Source organism: Leptidea sinapis, chromosome 32 (genome assembly GCF_905404315.1).
Source record: "Leptidea sinapis chromosome 32, ilLepSina1.1, whole genome shotgun sequence".
Classification (NCBI taxonomy): domain Eukaryota; kingdom Metazoa; phylum Arthropoda; class Insecta; order Lepidoptera; family Pieridae; genus Leptidea; species Leptidea sinapis.
Window position 1 is genome coordinate 3103239 of NC_066296.1, and position 17808 is coordinate 3121046.

Here is a 17808-nt window from a genome sequence, read left to right on the forward strand (position 1 = left end):
TGTAATTTTTATTTTTTTAATACAAGCACTTTGTCTAAATTGGTGTTTCGTACATGTATAAACTGTTACTATTACTATAAACAGTGACATTTGTACTAAAATTGCTAAACTCATTAAATTTAATCAAAATATTCTAATAATGGATGCAATAAAAAACTAATTGAGTGTTATGGTAACACCAAAACCTAGATAATATACTTCTAAGCAAACACTTAACTGCAAAGGATTATATAAAATCTAATTAAGTAATCAATTCACTTTTACTTTCCCAGGTTTACGAGTTCATTTGCGTATTATTACCTCAGGTAGAGGTGCTTGATAAGGAAACCACTTGCAGAGCGCTCATTAACTGTACTCCAATACTATTCATTCACTTTCACTATTCTATTGTGTAAATTGCTAGAATTACCATTCAGAGGCTGAATTAATAAAAATCTATAATATAGATAGTACATACTTTGTTGCATTTAGTTCTCCTGGAGAATTCTATTGGAAGAGGAGACGAGGTAGTCAGCAATACCAAGAAGTGTAGCTTCTTGCCCGTTTGCCTCCTCTAATAAAAAAAGTGTGTGTGTACGCAAGAAGTTATACTTCTTCGGCCTAACAAAGCAAAAATCCCTAAAATTATTTAGTCCTCGTGCTATGCTAGTTTGTAGACACAACAGTATTGTAAAAATCTTGCAACGATGGCTTTGATAATTAATTACTAAATTAACTTGATAACGAATACGGCTGTACGGGCTTGAACCCTTTGCCTATCCTAATAATGGATGAAGAAACCAAAAAAAAATAACGATTGTCGCAAACGTTAGAAGATTTTACCTTCACCCTGTTACAGTGATGCGCGCGCATCTTAAAATTTCACTCTCATCATTTTTTCATAACAAGCCTAAATAAGTATAACTTCAAAAAAAAGTGGCGCATCTCTGTGGAGCATCCAAAATCTTATTTAATGAAGGAATAGATCGGAAATATTGCACTATATTATGTTTAATACTCTCAGAATTTATAAAGTGAGAGTGGATTTTTAAATTCTTGCAATTCTCGGAGATTAACATTTTGAGATAATTAACTATGAAAATTTCAAAATTTATTCAAATTCAAAAATTGACACTCAACCTTTAATTTGAATATGCTCGCATAAATTCTGAGCGGCACTACAACTGCGCTCGTCACCTTGACATAAGATGTGTAAGCCTTATTGTTTTTCGGTCTGAAGGGCGCCGTAGCTAATGAAATTACTGGGCAAATGAGACTTAACCTCGTATGTCTCAAGGTGACGAGCGCAATTGTAGTGCGGCTCAGATTTTTTGGGTTTTTCAAGAATTCTGACGGCTCTGCATTGTAATTCGCAGTGTGTATCAATTACCATCAGCGGAACGTCCTGCTCGTCTCATCCCTTATTGTCATAAAAAAAAACACTTTTACTAATCCTCTTGAATCCGTCGCTACGGCAATATGTTACTGGAGATATCTATCCTAATTATCAACAAAATACATTCCATAATCGCAAGTTACAAGCTTATTACTGTCCGTAACCTGTCGAATTTAATTTTCCGCGATAGAATGCCACCAGTACGGCATCTTACATTCAATTATTATCTAATTTCATTACGTTTATATGCGTTTTCTGAATTGTTCATCAACTTTTTTACGAAATTGCCAAGTCGAATTGCTTTTGTTAGATTTATTAACAGAAGCATTACGTTTGCTGTTACCGAATATCGTAATTTCGCACAAGACAGTAGATTACAGTGTTATAAAATTACGTAAAGTGAACCGCAGAATAAATGACAGAAGATAATGTTCTCGGCTTGCGGGCCGCAGACAAATTACAAGGTTATACAACTCTTGTACTGCGGTGTTGAGGCGGGCTATAGTGTGAAAGTTTTAGTGTGGATGTGATTTATTGAGGATTTTGGAGAGCTCTTGATTTCGATGTCTGAAGAGCCATTATGACTATCTCGAGAATCTAGCCTCCTACGCTTTATACTCGCGATGCTAAAATTTCGTATGATTTGTTGATATTCGTTTTTTTTTTAAAGTGAAAACTTCTTTAGCGGCGTTAAGAACTTTTCTTGGGATAGGTATAAAATGTTTAACTCGAAATACGAAGTTTCGTTTGAGGGATTGTACATTTTCCTATTACGAAAGTGCTTCGGATCCGAATATCGATACGAAGTTCGCAAAATGTAGAAATTATGGATGAAAGATTTATACTTCTAACTAAATATAGTTTAGCTATTTCAAATGATCTTACGGTCATTGGACCAGTGCTTGAATCATTGTGTCTGCGGAGCCGAAACACCGCGAGGTCGAAGGATCGAATTTCAGCCGTGAAATATTTTACAGTTTATTATAGATGAAAGTTGGTTTATCTGAGAGATGAGATTTTAATTGTAATAGTTCTGAAGTGTTAAATTTCTTATATTATACAAATTGTCATCATTTTCGTGTACGGCAATAAATTAATATTGTATTTAGCCACATAAATGCCTATTACTTTTATACTGCACAAATGTAACTAGCTTCACAATCACTGTATGCATATCTCTAACACTCACCCACACACTTCACCCAAAACTAAACACATAATATAATAATAATAATGTAGATATTTGAAATCACATGTTCTGTACTATTTTTTAATGTCTTGTTATAAATTACCGTACTCTGTTTACTATTTAGATCTTTGTTCATGGGACATCATTCCTTATTGTATTCGGAGAAGGGCGTTGTTAGCTGCGCTGCAGTTTAAACTTTTGCAGCTAAAATCGTTTTTACTTGTTTGTATTATCTTTGTTAAATTGTTCCAAATAAAAGTTTGTTTTTACTGATAAATAAAGCAATTCGTGCGAAATTATTCCCTAAACATTCGAAAATATTTAAAAATGTGCTTTATCGAACTTCTATGTATATAATATTATCGACTGACTTGTAACCGCTACTTTGTCCGCGTAGAATTCAATTATATCGCGCTCCCATAATAGAAACTTCGTAATAAATTGATTATATGTATAGTCGTAAAAAGGAATACACTGGCTGAATTACTTTCAGTTATCTTGTAATACAAGTATCACTTCAAGGCCAATTTTATTTGAAATCATTTTAGTAATTTTTGTCGAAATATTCAGGAGGTCTACTCGCAAAATCCACAACGATACATTCGGAATGATACGATAATACTCCGAATATATCGCAACTACCCTACTCTAACAAGTGTTCGAATTCCTTATCGTTTATTGTTACCATAGACTAATATTTTGATTTTTTACGATGTAAGTGTGAATGAAATATGTTCAAACCTAAACATTATCTGTGCTATGTCGCTGTTAAGTGTCAAAAGTCAAAACATAGGCGCTAAAGACCATGCCAGTCTCTGCACCACCAATTTATAAACGATAATAGCAACGACAGCCTAGAAGGTGTCATTCAGATTATCGTAAAAGTGTCGTTTGATTATTTGTGAAATTCGATTTGATTTGATTGGAATATTCGTCTCTGACATTTTCAACTAAGAGTAGGGTTAGGACCGATAATATCGAATAATGTTTCGTTCGTTCAATCATCGTTTCGACATTGATTACGATGTAACTAAGAGTAGGATTCGACACGACTAATGCCACGATTTATCGAATATCGATTTAAGCACTAGGCCTTCAGAGCCAAACGTACAAAGTAGTGAAGTAGGTACTATACGGGAATTGATCTCGCAAAAAGTTGCTTTACAAGCAAAGACTCGTCATGATAAATGGGTTATTAAAATTGATTATGACTCGTGTTATTAAATTTATAAATAACCAGTCTGTAAGGAATGACTTTTAAAAACAAATTGAATATAATTGTAATGTAGTAAGTCATTAGTATAACAAGCAGCTGTTAACATGTTTAACAAGTTGTTATACAATTATCTCATACGCGTGCGATATAGTTATTATTCATGAGTGTGTTGGCATAAAACGTAATGCGTTTGAACGTAGCTTGGGAGTGAATTTTGAATAATTACTAGATTTCATTACATAAATGTAATACGGAAATCCTCAAGGAAATCATGAAAAACTAAGACATGAAATCTATAAGAGGATATGAGGCTATACATATTTCAGTCTTGCCATAAATCCTGAAACAAATAAAAAATTATTTTTGTTGCAAATATATTTTATTACTTTTACATTGTGTTAATTTGATACATAAATATATAACCATTTAAAATATTAAAAGCTTATTCGAAGTGGTCTCCATTGGCTGCAATACAGTCCTTTAAACGTTGAAGCCAGTCATCAATAGAAGCACGCACTCTTTCCATGGGAAAATTCTTCACTGCCAATCGTACGAAATGTTTTAGGGACTCCAAATTATCATGGCGTTTGAAGCAAGCCGTACTCTCTTAAATTGACCATAAATCATAATCCAGCGGATTAAGATCGGGACTAGACGACGGCTAGTCTTCAGCTTTGATTAAGTCCGAAACATTCGTTTAAAAACAAGACTCCAGCCTTATGACCCGGCGCCGAGTCTTGCTGGAAGGACCATTCTTAGTTATTGGACATGGTGTTGTTAAGGGCCTTCACTACCTTCTCAAGAATGGTATCTTGTTACACTTGTGCCGAAGTTTTGATACCTTTGTCACAAATGTATGGCTCAGTCACTCCTTCATAGCTAACACCCCACCAAACCATCACTGAAGTCGGATAGTGCCCACGTTGCACTCTGTCGACTAATTGGGAAGCTTCCTTGGAGCTATGAGCATAAATGCGGTCATTTTGTTTGAAAAATTTTTCATATTTTTTTTGTGTGACCTCCCTTTGCGTACCGCTTCAGTAGTTGTTGTGATTTTACTCTATTCTTTTTTAAATTACCAGTTCAGAAATGACCAGTACGTCTCACATAGGCTGTAAGTCCTATGTCATCTTTTAAAATACGCAACATGGAGAGTTTTAAAAATTGCATTAAGCTCCATACCTACTTTGTCATGCAATCACAGCGATTAGGTTCTCTTAATCGGCCCACGCCATTTCAATATCGCAAAATATTGTGCAATGTATTGGCGCCAAAATGAGAAAACTCATTGAACAATTATATAAAAATGACAGATTCCAAATTCAAATGTAATATTTTGTTTATTTTTAATTGTAACAATATTTAAGGCCAGACTAAGTATATATAAAAGAGAGACCATGACCTTTCCAACCAAATAACTCACTTTAAATTTCTAAGGGATTGAATATTATTATTATTATAGCCTTTTCTAGGTGATAATATTCGCAGTAAAATTTTCCTTTTGTAACCATTGGTCGGTCATTATCATAACTGGGCGACTAGAGCGAGAGTCATATTGGATGGATGTTCTTCCATATTTGGATATAGAGCAACAACATTATCAAAAGAAATAAACATCATCAAAAGAAACAAACTGTTTAACATTAAAGGAATTTAGTCATGGTAAACATCCCGTTAAATACTGTATACATTCAGAAACCATGACCGTTCATGGAAGTATAGCTAGCAATATAGTAAATAATTAACAGACATTATTAGATTATAAATACGCGCTAATCCACAAACCTCCAATAACAAGAATATATTACAATATACCTTATAACACAATATTGCGTCGTTGAAAGCAAACGAAAGTGAAACTAATGACGAAATAGACATTGTTCGAGTAATATTTACTGTCTATAGTAGAATATCAATTAGTTCTGACCGATATTGGTCGCGGAAGTGTACACGGAAATGAACACATGTCTTACAAAGGTGCTCTTGTACGTAATACTATTCATTTAGTATTGGATATAGCATATTTTATATAATTAGGCCGGCAATGCTCCTGTGATTCTCCTAGTGCCGCAGGAGAATGTGCTCACATTCAGTGATCAACAAGGAAACCTTGCGTTCAAATTGCAATATTTTTATACAAACTAGGATTCAAAAATCACTTATTTAACGTCTAAAAACTACCACCTATTATAAAAAGATTGCCTCAGACCTGAGAAGAACGGGCGCAAGAAACTCAGCGTGCTCTTTTCATAAATATATGGATTACAATGTAATATCGTACAATAACCCCCTTATTCATAATAGTCTGCTAACTTAAAGCATTGCTAATTCTCTATCTGTCTTCTTCTATTGACACTCCTTAGCGGCTGTTTTAATTTAGCGGACCATTATGAATAAGGGGGTAAGCGTTTATTAAAGAGCCCGAGGGTGCTCTCTTCATTCCCAGTCTGTGGTATCATTAACAAAATCGTTTATGCTGTAGTAACCTTTCACACACAAACGTTTTTAACAATTCTTTTAAATTTCGTAACACATTTGTTTTGTACATTTTCTGGGATCTTATTGTAAAAGTATATACATCGCCCAATAGAAGACTTACTAACTCGACTTAACCGAGTAGTAGGCATAACAAGTTTATGTTTGTTCCTCGCGTTAACATTATGATTGTCACAGTTTCTAGCAAATTCCTCGACAATATTCTTATGAACATATAGAACATTATCGAGAATATATTGAGAAGCAGCAGTCAAAATGTTTATTTCTTTAAATTTTTCTCTTAATGATTCTTTAGGACTTAGGTTATAAATAAGGTTCAATAATGAAACCAGCACTAGTGGTGATTGGTTGGTTTCAAATAGAAATAAGGGAGAAATTGGATCAGGGGCGTGCATTGGTTTTCCAGCAAGGAGGCTCTCTAGACTTAACTAGTCGTAGTTGCGCTTTAGTTTGACAGTAATAGGCTCTGGAGTATTAATATCTAGTGTAAGGAAATCTAGCGTAAAATTTTATGAGTGTATAGTTTGGTAATAAATTACAGAAGCAAATTTAACTAAATCAACTTTAACACTAGTGCTATATTTATGTTGGCTCTTAACGAGGTACGCACTGCCTAAATTTATATATGGTATGCACGCCCCTGAATTGGGTACATCATATATATACGGTCCCTCATATCTGAAGATCATGGTCAGCATTAGGGTTGCATCTGGAGTGGATGATCTGTCTCCACCGGTTTCTGTCCAGCACGTCTCTTCTTACAACCTTAAAGAATTTGGATGACGAAACTTTAATTTGGTCGGTCCATCTTGTTGAACATTTAGTTTCTCCAAACTTTCGTCGCCTCTGCGCTTGTTACCAAAATAGGAAAGAATACCTACGTTGTCTGCATAAGGTAGAAGCGAGTTTTTATGCACCGACACTGCGATGCGTTTCATCAGCATGTCATTCGAAATCCAGGAAAAGTCCGCTTACAATCTTTGCGTCCATGGGATATATGGGATTATTGTGTCTATCAAATCAATCAAAAATTCTTCTTGATATCGTAAAGAACTCCCATAAAAACCTGAAGACTTTTTCTCTTTAAGTTTTCCATAACAATTTTCTATATATGAAAACTAAGAGAGAACTCTAATAAATAATTAAAAAATATATAAATAAAGATTAGTCTTAATATATTCACGTAGTGTATATATCATGTAATTGATTAAGCTTCCCATTTTCAAATACCAAATTCGAATAAACGTTACTTGTTATTAATAAAGATAAGATTAAAATAAGTAATAACATTTAAATCTTCGTAATAATATCTGTAATTTAATTGTATTAAATGTATAATTGAAATAAAGTGCAAATTATGTATGGTGAAGATTTAATGAAGTGTCTGTATAATTTATATTATGTATGTAGTACTAAAAATTATGCAACAAGTATTAGGGAAAAATTTAAAGAAATAAACATTTTAATTGTTGCCTCTGATTACTATATTATTTTAATAATTTTATGTATGTTCATAGGCAAAGTAGCAAATTTTCTAGAAGTTGATATTCAGGATATTAGCACCAGGAAGAAACAGAAACTTGTTATGCCTACTATTCGGATAAGTCGAGTTAGCAAGTCTTTTGATGGGCGATGTATATGTAATATGTATGCTTGTACAACATGACCCCAGAAAAGGTACAAAACTTATATAAGGATTGGTCCCCGCTGCGCTCCAAGTAGATACCGCACTACCTAGGAAGAAAAGCGTTTTTATTACGGCAACTTGTAATTAATGTTTGTGTGCGTGTTATCTTGACACTCAATGGCATCTTTCAAAATTTGTAACATACGCTTCGTGTTATTTTACATTGAAAATACTTAATGATGATATTATGTGATTCTATTATTTACATGTAAAGCTTCCTCTCCACTATCGGCGATGATCGTTGCTTGTATGATCGTCTTTCATCGGCAAGTTAAGCGTTGATCATCGTGTAAGTATCCACACGATCGTCCGTGATCATTTATTGAGTGGCAGTGTGTTTCTTATTTTTTTGTAGAAATTATTTTTACAATATTTTACTACGAAAGACGGCATCTTAGTTTCAATTATTAGCAAAGTTTAACAGAATATGTGGCACGTCAACGTCACACTGGCTCGAGTACGCCTACTTGGGCGTTGTAATAGTTGCCGGACTTTGCGACTACGTCTGCGTTATGAGTATGTAGTTGAAGCACAGCGGAGACCAATCCTTAATTTACCGTTCAAAACAAATATTTTAAGGAATTCTAAAATAATGTTAACAAACATTTAAAATCGTGAGGATAGCCGATTTAAGTAAATAAAGTTAATAATGTCTAACGGCAGTTATTAATGAAATTCTTGATGATACTTAATGATTCTTCTTGAAGGACCTAGTAATAGTTCAACAAAAAATGAGTTGTGGAAACTGTGGTGAAAACCACCAGATATGACAGGCCTTAGCCATTGAAGAAAATGCAATAGAAATTGATAATTTCTGCTGCAAAAGCACATCCCATAGTGATACTTTGAATAGGCGAAGAGTAAGCAGAAAACACGCAAACATGGTGTTTTTAGACAAGTTTTATGGTGAAAGTATAGCATTTCGAGCTATGAACACTACTTAATCCTGTTACACATATCCTTTAGTCTTATTTGTAGATTGCTAAATCTTGCTGTTGGTTATAGTTAACACTGCCGAGCCTTTTTGAACTACCACTTTTCTTTGAAGTTAAACAAGTTTTTTGGCATGGCGTGACGCATTTTTTGGTACTTCTCTCAGAAAAGTTATTCTGATAGCTTGTACTTTTTTGTGTAGGTTAATTTATTCAGATTAGTAGTGAATAAAGAGGATTGTAAACATGTAAACTGTTTTAAATGCAAGAATTTTGAAAATATTGGCTTTGTTACATAGATGGCGGGCCGGCAGCCGTGAACTCATATCGCTCAAGGTCGCTGGCATTTAGTGTTGCCTTAAGAATGTTGTTTCTTCTTAATTCAAGAATGAACCATAAACGCTGTAATATAATTTGGTTATCCTATAATATTTGAAGAGTCTAATTACTCATAGATTCTATTATCTGAAGTTTTTGCATAATAAAATCGATCTAGAAACATATCCTAATGAATAAAAATAAACCACAAATGTGTCCTTAATACGATTGAATTCTGAGATTACAAACATAAAATAAACACATTGCTTCATATAAAATTCCCTTTATTCATGTAGGTCACGGGAGTGAAACTTATGAATGTCAAAAAAATGTTTTCTTATTTAATCTACTGCTACTTCGTAAAGGGTTGAGCTAATGAGAAGAAGCAACAAGAATTTCATTGCCACTCTTTAAATTCATGATTTACATCGTTTTACAAATCATTTCAATTACAATATGTAAAGAGCAACAAACATACTTTGAAACCTATACTATTGTTTGAAGTTGGTTATTAGAAATAACTTTAAAAAAATCATAGTTTTTTTCTAAAAGCGTCGTTGGCCCTATAATAGTAGAACCATTGACCTTCACCGCAGAATAAAGACAAATAGTAGTCCGAATACGATACTGATTCTATTATTTACATGTAAAGCCTCCTCTCTACTATCGGCGATGATCGTTACTTGAATGTTCGTCTGTCATCGGCAAGTTAATCGTTGATCATCGTGTAAGCATCCACAGTCCATACGATCGTCCGTGATTATTTATTGAGCGGCAGTCCTTCAAGATGGATGAGGAGTTTATAGCTGCTGCTATCATTAGTTTAACTTCAGTATAAAATAATTTTGTCAATTAACGAAAAGTTGTGAAAAACAAATTTTGAAGAGAAGATGGTGGTGTTTTCGCATTAATCTTAATAGAACAAAGTAAATATACCTATCCAAGTAAATTTATCTTATTATGTAATCCTAGTTACTGTCTTGACTTACTGTCCATTGAATGAATGATCGACGATGTTGATGAACGGGTTCGCGCATGCAACTACACGCGAACTCCCTTTGATGCATGCCCGAAACGCCGAAAAGTATATATTTTTTCTTTTTTTTTATGAAAATAAGGGAAAAAATCTGAGCGGCACTACAACTGCGCTCGTCACCTTGAGACATAAGATGATAAGTCTTATTTGCCCAGTAATTTCACTAGCTACGGCGTCCTTCAGACCGTAACACTGTCATGCCTTACTGCTTCACGGCAGTAATAGCCGCCGCTGTGGTACCCATAATCCAGCCGGCATCCTGTGCAAAGGAGCCTCCCGCCGGATTATAGACGATGCTCGGTGAACTCGAAGTGAAAAAACCGATTTTCCTCGCGTGTAATCGCCTTTAATCGCCGATTGTGGAGAAGTGGCATTAGGTTAATCAACGCTTTATAATGTTGACAACGTGATGTGAGTAGCTACTGGCCTCGATGATTACATACAATTAGGTGACTCGTTTGTATACTATAAGACTCTCGTTATGATAAAGAAAAGGAAAATGAAGCTTTAAAAAAAATGTGAGGAAATCATTATTCATCGCATCGATACTGAAGCGGTCAATTAAATCGTTTGTGAATGTACGGAAGTACAGACAGACACGCGAATGTCACGGTACACGGGTTTGTTCTGATGATAGCTTCATCCTGCTAGTTCCTGCCTTTATACAATATGTTTCCAGGTTGTTATTGTTTTTTAAGTAACACAATAATACCAGTGTCATATAGATAAGTATACAATCAATACTATGTTGAATTTCATATTCGTGAGATCTTATTATTCAAATTCAAATATTTTTATTCAAAACAGGAATTAAATTCGAAAAAAAATTGAACGTCAAAAACTACTATCCGTTCGAAAAAGTGTGCCTCAGGCCTGAGAAGAATGGGCGCAAGAAACTCAACGGGCATATTATTATAAAATTACTAGCCGTTCCCTGCCCGCTTTTTAAAAGGAAATAAATTAATGAAGGAATGTTGGAATGCGAAATATATATATATGTACATCTTAATATATATAAATTACGTGACACGTTGTTTGTCCGCGATGGACTCCTAAACTAATGAACGGATTTTAGGATAGTTTTTATTTCGATTTGGTACCCATAATTATTTTTATTTTCAATATTTGTTTTGTATGGACATATTTTCTATGAGAGAATTTAGTGACGCACGGTTTGACAGTTCCTGCGTGAAACGATTTCATTATAACAACAGGGAGCGTTTCTTACGAAATAATTGTGAAAATATGTAAATGTTTAGAAATATTCGTATAAAACAGTATTTATTTTTATTATCAATAGAACAACGTCAGTCGGGGCAGCTAGTATATATATATATATAGATGATTACAATAATATACCATATAAAATAATAAACTTTTATACTTCAGTTGCCTGAGGGTATTCGCTCCTTTCCGAGTCCGTGGTATCATTAAGAAAATAATTTATGTTTTTTTTTTATATTTTGTGTAATATTACATTTGTTTTGTAAATTTGCTGGGGTCATGTTGTAAAAGCATATACATCGCTCAATAAAAGACTTACTCGATTATAAGGCGAGTGACTTAACCGAGTAGTAGTCATAACAAGTTTATGTTTGTTCCTCTTGTTTCTGTTAAACGCATAGCCTCTTTCCTGATTTTAAGAAAAAGCTGAATGAAGATTAGATGGTTTTTATATTATATCTTATATAACTTTACACTAGTAACATCGAGACTATTAATAACTTAGGATGCTGTAGGAACCCTCACATTTCTCCGTTGGTCTGGTTCACCATACCTTCACAAGTACCTTGTTGTACAGTGTTTAGTTTATCATCCGTTTAAGGGCTCCACAACCTACGGGAAACCAATTACAAAGTTGCTGTCCGTGCCCCTGAATCTGCCATGGCGTTATATTATATCATAAGCTGTAGCAGATATCAGATAACAACCGCCACCATAACAACAAATAAAAAAAAATGGATAGTTACAAAATTACAAATTAAAAGTTTTGTTGAGGTGGTTATAAAGTAACATATAGTGTAAAATTCTGTGCGATGGTTCGTGTGCACACTCGATATGTAATAATTTGCCTTCGATACTTTGTTATTCTATATTGTTAGCAATATAGCTAAATACGGCCTGCCTAAAATATACGGCCTATCAGTCGTCACGCCAGCGTTAATCAAGTAATCCGCAGGGCATTTGCCGCTCTTAATATAACAGCTGTTTTACAGTTAAATGGTATTTAATATCCGCCGCGATGACAAGCGTTCTGATGGAATGACCCTGGTGAGTTGAGCACGGGGAAGGGCGCTGGTGTGGACGCGACTTGCGTCGACACTCTGGCTCCTTTTCATGTCCAGTTGGTGCTGGGGCTACTGCTTCGAATGCCGAAGACAGCAAACCTCGCAAATATGTCAGTCTCAATGAGTCTTACATCTATGTGCCGTTTGGTGTCGAGACATTTGGCCCGTGGGACCCAGAGGCGCGGAGAATGTACAAAGTCCTATCTTCACGCTTCAATAAGGCTACTGGAAACGCAAGCACTGATAACTATTTCGGTCAACGGATCAGCCTAGCTATCCAACATGGATATGTTGCCAGTATTCTTGGCACACTTCCCCGTAATGATAGTTTTAATTTAGCGTAATCATAATATTGTAAATAAGAGTTGTTTTGTTTTACTAAATTCTAATATAAATAATAAACAAAATAGGATTTCAAATAGTATCTAAATAACTATTTTCGTAGATTAGCACCATCATTTTGAAATAATTAAAAAGATTTCGTATTATCAGATATCCGTACTAATAAGTCGTCTTGTTTCTTTCAGAATGTGGAGTTCCATTAAGGAGACATAACAGGCAGCCTCGCGAGAGATCTGCCAGTCAGCTCCGCATCATCAAGGGTAGAGAGTCCAAGAGGGGAGCGTGGCCTTGGCAGGTCAGATATTATTAGTTTTTTATAAAGGTACTGTGTACAAAAAATATAAGAATATTAATAATTTCATCATTAAATTTAATACTTCGCTATTTATCTAGCCTTCGATAGAAAAAAAGAGTTGAGTTTCTTGCGCCCGTTCTTCTCAGGTCTGAGAAATTTTTCGAACAGGTGTTAGTTTTTGACTTTCAGTAAGTTATTTCATATTCTAATTTGAATAAAAATATTTTAATTTTATTAGTATGTTAGCCGTAACAGTATGTTGTATATAGCCAACTTTTACAATAATAATAGTCTATGGTCAGGCCTTTCCACATACAACGAACAGTACAGAGACGGACAATAGTTTGGGAAAGAATATAGGCTTCCTTTCTCCGGATTAAAATGCTTGGGTTGAAATTGGAGTGGAAGTTTGTATAAAAGTTTATCACAATCGAAGATAACACCATTAAAATTTATATTTAAGCACTTGATAAGAAATAAATAAATATTTGTTCTAGCGTTTTTAAAATTAAGACATGTCTGAGGATGAAAGAGTCCGAATTCCATAGTTAGTAAATCATAAAAATGTATTGACTACAGTAGTTTGTATGTATATTACTAGCAAAGTGAGTATATAAAAATATTATAAATGCAATAGCAAGCAGATGAAGTCGCGACTAAAAGCTAGTAATATTCAAAATAATATAACTAAATTTATGAAAATTATTTAGTGATTAAAATATACACATACAGGAAAAACTAGAGGAACGTGGCTTTACAGATGGAAATATTAATATAAGGTTGTGTTATAATTATAGTATTTTATTTATAAGAATAGAGAGTTATTTAAGAATAAAACCCTTGAATTTTGAGAAAAAGTTGAATATAAGACGACCTGCATAGCCGAGTGGTTAGCGATCCTACCTACTAAGCTATAGGTCCCGGGTTCGAATCCCGGTAGGTGCAAGCATTTATATGATGAATATGGATGTTTGTTTCCGAGTCATGGATGTTTAAATGTATTTATGTATGTTTAAGTAAGTATATTGTATTAAATATATCATTGTCTTGTAACCTTATAACATAGGCTATATATGCTTAACTTGTGGCAAGATAATTTGTGTGAAAAGTGTGTCAATATTATATATTATTATTATTATAAGTGACTATTTTTAACGATGATATAATTCCGAAACGGTTTGTACCTGCATGAGCCCCGAGAGTCTTGACGTAAATTACATTATAGATCGGCTTTTATTGCCAATCTTCCCACTATTTTAAGCTCATTAATGTGTGCAATAAATTGCCTATGTCTTATTTGTGGAACTACTAGTTGATCTAGTGTCGACGGCTCGAGATATATTCTTTACCAATTATGCATCGAATATCGACCAATCTTGATCATCATCATCATAGGCCGGAAGACGTCCACTGCAGGACAAAGATCTCCACGACAATCGGTCCAGCGCCACTTTCATCCAATGTATTAGTGATTAGGCGATCTTGACCGGATCGTCGGTCCATCTTGATATTATCCATATTGACCAATACTTCTTTATAATTAGGTACTTATTAAACTTATTCTAATAATTTAGTCGTGCCCCTCTTATTTTCCTTTTGTTTCTAAACTCCTAGGGCATTCATGTGGTAAATTACTAGATAATCTGTAGAAAGTGGCCCGTGGCCTATGAGAAACGTAAATCTAGTAATGTTCCTAATAACACTTCTATTTTACGTAAAATTAGAGTCTTGTTGGTTTGTTGGCCTACAAGTGCCTATTTCAAACTCAAATGCGTACAATAATATTTTCAAGTAGGCTTTATTTGAATCAATAGAACGTTTTTCTTTAAATTTACTGAATTTAACAGCTACTCAACTCTTTTTATCAAAAGGACGCAACTTTGCACAAATTCTATTTTAAATCAAATTATTTGAATTTGATGATGCCAACTGGACATATTTAGAACTGAAACTCAATTTTTTTTTATCGAACCCATACGTGTGGATTATCTATGGATAGGTCTTTAAAAATTATGAGGTTTTTAATATATTTTTTTTCTAAACTGAACAGTTTGCGCGAAAGACATTTCCAAAGTGGTAAAATGTGTGTACCCCTGTAACTTCTAAAATAAGAGAATGATACAACTAAAAAAAATATAATATTATGATGTACATTACCATGCAATCTTTCACCGCCAATTGGTTTGTACGATATCTGGTAAGTAGTTTTTTTTAATGCATATAATTAATGATGAGAGCTCATTTGCACTGTATAATTTTGAGGAAAGATTTTTTGCCTTTTCCATTTAAATAATTTAATATCATTTTCCTTCCTATATAACTTTAATATTATGTTACTTGCTGCTACGAAATCCTTCAAGGGCGAATCCGGCACCACTTAGATAGATGAAGTCTTCACCGTTTCTCATAAAGATGTTCGTATAAAGTTGAGCCCGTACGTTTAAATTGAGAACGCACATGAAACTCTTTATTCACTTTTTTCAACGAAACAATTTCATTTCATTTTCATTTATTTATTTATTATAATTAAATACATTGTTCTTCATGCCTACTATAAATTTACAGTCTCAGTCTCAAAAACTGAAACAAAGAGGCACCTTTAAATTAAATTCCTCTGGATGGCTCACTAGGAAACCCTGTGCAGAGCCAACCAGTAATTACCGTCTGCTATGTAATTTTATTTAATGTTAAAAATTAATGAAATATAACTAAGACTGACTCTTAAACAATATTTATCTAACTTTAAAGCATACCTATTTTATAATAAGAAATGTATAAAATTAAATAATAATAGATAAAGCAAATAGTTATAAACAAATATTCATAATTAAATATATAAAGTTATATTAATTTTGAGTTAATAATTTTCTCGGTTTTGGTTTCATCATAGCTGAACTGTAAAAGCCACTCTCGTACTTACTTACTTTGTAAGAAGAGAGGTCCGCAATTTTTATTTTATTATTTACTTGGTTATATATTGAAGGTCCTAGATAGTTAGCATGATTTCGATACATGACATGATTGAACTTCGGAACACAGTAAATATTTTTGAATCCAAGAGAAGGTACCTATTACCAAATTTTCTTTAAGGCGCCCGGGTTTTGATCATTAAGCAGTGTAGAAATATATATTGTAATGGTTTTATATTGTGATTTTAACTATACCTTGAAATCGCAATTGTTTGTTGGCCTTTTTGAAGTGAAAACTCCTTTAGCGGCGTAGAGCACTTTTCTTGGGATGGGTATAAAATGTTAAACTCGCGTCAGGACACGTGGCCTGATCGAATATTCGTTAGACAGTAAGACAATTTTCTGAGAGTTAAACTTTTAAATGTAAACAAATTGTAGTGTTATGAAGTGTTAAATTTTGTTATGTAATATAAATTGTCATTTTTGTTACGATAGCTCAATAAATAAATATTGTATTTAATTACATAAATACTAAAACCTTTATACTGATAAATAAAGCAATTCATGCGAAATTTTTCCCTTACCATTCCAAAAATGCACAAAATTAATGTTCAAGTTTTCACTTCTGCCGGCATTCCCGAAGTACAGTTTTTTCCAATATGTATATATGGGTTTTCAACCAGTGTGTGTTGCCAGTGATGGCTTACGGTACGCAGACGTGGTCGCTAACTATGGGCCTTATGAGAAAGCACATGGTCGCTCAGAGGGCTATGGAGAGGGCTATGATCGGAGTTTCCCTGCGAGATCGAATCAGAAATGAGAAGATCCATAGGAGAACAAAAGAAACTGAAGTGGCAGTGGGCAGGGCACATAGTTACATAGACAGATGGCCGTTGGGGCAGTAAAGTCCTCGAATGGCGACAACGTACTGAACTCAGACGCAGTTTTAGTAGCCTCCCCACAAGATGGACCGATGATCAAGATCGTGTGAATATGTTGGATGAGGGCAGCGCAAGACCGGTCGTCGTGGAGATATTTGGAGGAGGCCTTTTGTTCAGCAGTGGACAATTTTCCGCTGATATGTATCCATTTCCTTTACCTTTTATTTTGAAAGATGACTAGATATGTGGAGTATTTCATCGGGTGCACAGGAAACACTCTTAAATATAAATATTAAAATATGAACAAATAAATGTAATTGTTGCAGGTATCCCTTCAACTGCTGCACCCAAACTACGGACTGATCGGTCACTGGTGCGGCGGAGTCCTGATCCATCCACTGTGGCTCCTAACCACCGCACACTGCATACATAAGTAATTATATTATCTGGATCTCTGGTATCTCGTTCTCTTACTTGTTTCCCTTCTTCATGATGTTTTCTTCTATAGTAATAATAATAATAAACTTTATTAGCAGCATACACTGCAGGACATATTAGGTCAAAATTTATAACATTAAAAAAGGAACCTTTAATGAAATAAGTAATTTCAACATAATGTGTAACAATAATAAAGAATTTCCTGATGGAATAACGCTGGTGGCTTGGGCACGGGGAAGGGCGCTGGTATGGGACGCTACTTGCGTCGACACTCTTTCTCCTTCTCATGTCCAAGTTACGTCAGTTGGTGCTGGGGCTGCTGCTTCGACTGCCCGTGGGGCCCAGAGGCGCGGAGAATGTTCAAAATACTATCTTCGCGCCTCGATAAGGCTACTGGAAACCCAAG

General features: G+C 34.3%; 1 protein-coding gene across 1 annotated transcript in view; it reads left to right on the top strand.

Annotated features, from left to right (window-relative positions):
* LOC126974553 (plasma kallikrein) overlaps window positions 1-17808 on the top strand; it is a 44291-nt gene that overhangs the window by 16001 nt on the left and 10482 nt on the right. The window contains exons 2-3 of the mRNA XM_050822084.1: window positions 13065-13174; window positions 17291-17397. Coding sequence (XP_050678041.1) covers window positions 13065-13174; window positions 17291-17397 — 217 coding nt within the window. The remainder of the gene's footprint in view (window positions 1-13064; window positions 13175-17290; window positions 17398-17808) is intronic.